Source organism: Myotis brandtii, unplaced genomic scaffold (assembly GCF_000412655.1).
Source record: "Myotis brandtii unplaced genomic scaffold, ASM41265v1 scaffold206, whole genome shotgun sequence".
In the NCBI taxonomy this organism is placed as follows: domain Eukaryota; kingdom Metazoa; phylum Chordata; class Mammalia; order Chiroptera; family Vespertilionidae; genus Myotis; species Myotis brandtii.
Window position 1 is genome coordinate 197,657 of NW_005357691.1, and position 3,408 is coordinate 201,064.

At 38.3% G+C, this 3,408-nt stretch overlaps 1 protein-coding gene across 1 annotated transcript in view; it reads right to left on the reverse strand.

Moving 5' to 3' along the window:
* The window catches only part of MMGT1 (membrane magnesium transporter 1), a 12,875-nt gene that overhangs the window by 5,924 nt on the left and 3,543 nt on the right, over positions 1 to 3,408 (reverse strand). Inside the window, exon 2 of the mRNA XM_005865322.2 lies at positions 1,785 to 1,837. Coding sequence (XP_005865384.1) covers positions 1,785 to 1,837 — 53 coding nt within the window. The remainder of the gene's footprint in view (positions 1 to 1,784; positions 1,838 to 3,408) is intronic.

The window sequence follows — 3,408 nt, forward strand, 5'->3', positions numbered from 1 at the left end:
TATCCATTTCACTTTTGATGGTTATGTAGGCTGTTTCCTGTGTGTTACTTTTACAATGTCAATATGGATATCCTTGTGTATATCTCCTGGTACATGGGACTAGAATCACTGGTGTAGCGTGTACACATATTCAACTGTATTAGGTAGCATTAAACTGCTTTCCAAACAAGTTGTGCAAGCAAAAATTTGCATGCTTGACATTAACTGACATGAATTTATAGGCATATTTTATTTTCTTGATTGTGATTTCATCTATTTTAAAAAATTTCCAATTTGTAAATAGAAGAAAGTTATTAAAATAGACATAAATGAATGTGTGTTCATCTATCACAAAGCAAAAGTGATAGGAGAACAAGTTAATAGCCACATCTACCATATCCTTAATCACAGACAACTAAAGGCAAAATTAGCCACAGCTATTACTCTATCTAAATTAAAACCTAATGTCATATGTTATACCAGTTTACATTCCTACCACCAGTGTACCACAATCATTTTCATGCAATGCAATCATAGGCACTATTAACAAGAATGTGGTAAATCTGTAAGTATGAAAAGAAAATATGTGCACATTGAAAGGAAAATATGTCACGAAAATATGTCGAGATAAATTAAGTAATAAAAATCTAATTATAAAACTATACATAGTCCAGTGGTATGGCTCGGTGGTTAAGCATAGACCCATGCAACAAGAAGTGTTGATTCCCACATGACTGGGTTTATGGCTTGATCCCTGGTAGGGCAGCCAATCAATAATCTCTCTCGTTAATATTTATATATCTCTCTCCCTTCCCTTCCTTTCTCTCTAAAAAAATCAATAAAATATGTTTTTAAAAACAAACAAGAAACTATACACACACACACACACACACACACACACATATCTATGCATAATAACTTTTTAAAAGAAAACCTCTGTGTTTTTATTAGCGAAAACTATACAGACATAAATAAAGATAATGTTGTTTAGGCATAGGAAGAAAACTGTACTGTACCATACAAACTATTCATAATAGAAGTATAAATGCTAAGCAATGGAGTCAGTTTTTTTTAATAGGGTCTGTTTTACTTTTTACACTTATGGTTTGATTCTGTTATAATGAACTTACTATTTTGTAATTTAAAACCCAATAAAGATAAAAATGGTGTGTGAAGTTCACGTATCATTTTAGCTTAAAAGAACACTTCCTTGTTTTTCTTTAATTTTACCTCCTATGTATATGTTCCTAAACAATGTTTTGTTAGTTTTTCTTGTTCTTAAACTTTATATAAAAAGAAAATTCAAAACCAACAAAAAGAAAATTAAAAAACAACAACAAAGTCAAAGCCCTGGTGGAGTGGCTCAGTTGGTTGGAGCATCGTCTGGTACACCAAAAGGTTGCAGGTTCCATTCCCAGTCAGGACACATATCTAGGTTGCAGGTTCAATCCCTGGTGGGCAGTACCAGACACACTGATTGATGTTTCTTTCCTCTCTCTTTCTCTCTCTCTCTCCCCCTTCCTCTCTCTCTAAAATCAATGAAAACATATTCTGTGGTAAAGATTTTTTAAATGAAGTCAAACATTCAACTTTTCAAGTGCATCTCTGACTATGGAAGAGTAACTTCTATAAAGACTATTTAAAATCTAGTTCTAGAAACCAAACAGAATGTGTAAAAAATAGAGAACAGATGTAATTTCATGTCTGAAAATTTTTAATATAATAAAAATCAGTAAAAATACTACTATAAAGTATATGGTTAATTTTTAAAATCTCTGTTAATAGAATATAAATGACCAACTTACATCTATTGGCAGTGATTCATCTTCCTTTTCCGTTAATCGCATATAAGAACGATCTATAAAACCAGAAGCACACCATTAAGAAAATTTTAGCTAATATTTCTTCCTTAAAATGCAAGCAAATCAATATACCAAAGAAGCACCTTACTTATATGCTACATAAAGTAATGCTAATCCTGGATTCCTCAAAAACTTCTATCTTAATCAGCCTGATCTTGAGCTATTTAATTCTTATCATAACCTGCTTTGTACCCTTATAAAATGAGGTAAGAGTGAAAGGAGTAGAACTTGTATGCATATATGCATAACCCATAGACACAAACAATAGGGTGGTGAAGGCCTGCGGTGGGGGTGGGCTAGAAGAGGTCAAGGGGGGGAGAGACATATGTAATACTTTCAACAATAAATATTTAAGAGTTTTATAGTTTTTAAAAGAGTGAAAAGTAAGCAAGTATGAGGAAGAAACACTTATACATAATTTTTCTTTCATTACCACAGGACAACTAGAATTCTCTGAAACTAATCATTTCTTTTAGTAACTGGTCAAAGAAATCACAATTATTTTTTTATTTTTTTAAAATATATTTTATTGATTTTTTACAGAGAGGAAGGGAGAGAAATAGAGAGTAACATCGATCAGCTGCCTCCTGCACACTCCCTACCGGGTACGTGCCCGCAACAAAGGTACATGCTCTTGACCAGAATCGAACCTGGGACCCTTGAGTCCGCAGGCCGACGCTCTATCCACTAAGCCAAACCGGTTAGGGCAATCACAATTATTTTAAAATTAATAAGCTTACAGAAATCTCCACTCTGATATAACATCACCATCACATTGAATTGGTAGGGAAATGTTTTTCCTGAGAGAATATGCTGAGGCAGTGAGTGGTGGGATAGGAAAAAAATCCAGGACATAAATTTCTGCCTCTGTTATCTATATATATAAAAGCCTAAGTGACCAAACGACTGGTCAACCGGTTGCTATGATGCACACTGATCACCAGGGAGCAGACGCTCAATGCAGGAACTGCCCCCTGGTGGTCCGTGTACTCCCACAGCAGGAGCGCCACTCAGCTGATCAACGGGCACCAGACGCAGGGCTCATGGCTGGCGGTGCGAGCCTCTCGTGATCAGGACTGACTGGGCACAAGCCTGCAGCAGGCACAGCAGGGCTGGGATGAGCGGGAGCGGCGCGGCACCCAGTCTGGGCTCGGGCTCCTCCCCGGCTGCCTGCCACTTCCTGCACTACTTCATGCTGTGCGGGATCAACACAGACAGTGGGCTGGAGCCCAATGAGCTGGCAGTTAAGGCTGGGCTGCAGTGGCATGGAGGTCCACTGATCCCCGCAGGCCAGGGCGAAGGACCCCACCAGTGCACAAATCTGCGCACTGGGCCTCTAATAAAAATATAAAATCCTGATTCTATATGAACCTTGCACAATCCCTATTTAATAATCTACACTAATAAAAGGGAAATATGCTAATTAGACCAGGAGACCTTCCAGACGTCCTTCTGGACAAAGCCATGGTGGCGGGGCCGAGGCAGAGGCAGTTAGGGGTGATCAGGCCAAGAGGGGAGGGCAGTTGGGGGTGATCAGGCCAGCGGAGGGGGCAGATGGGGGCGAGCA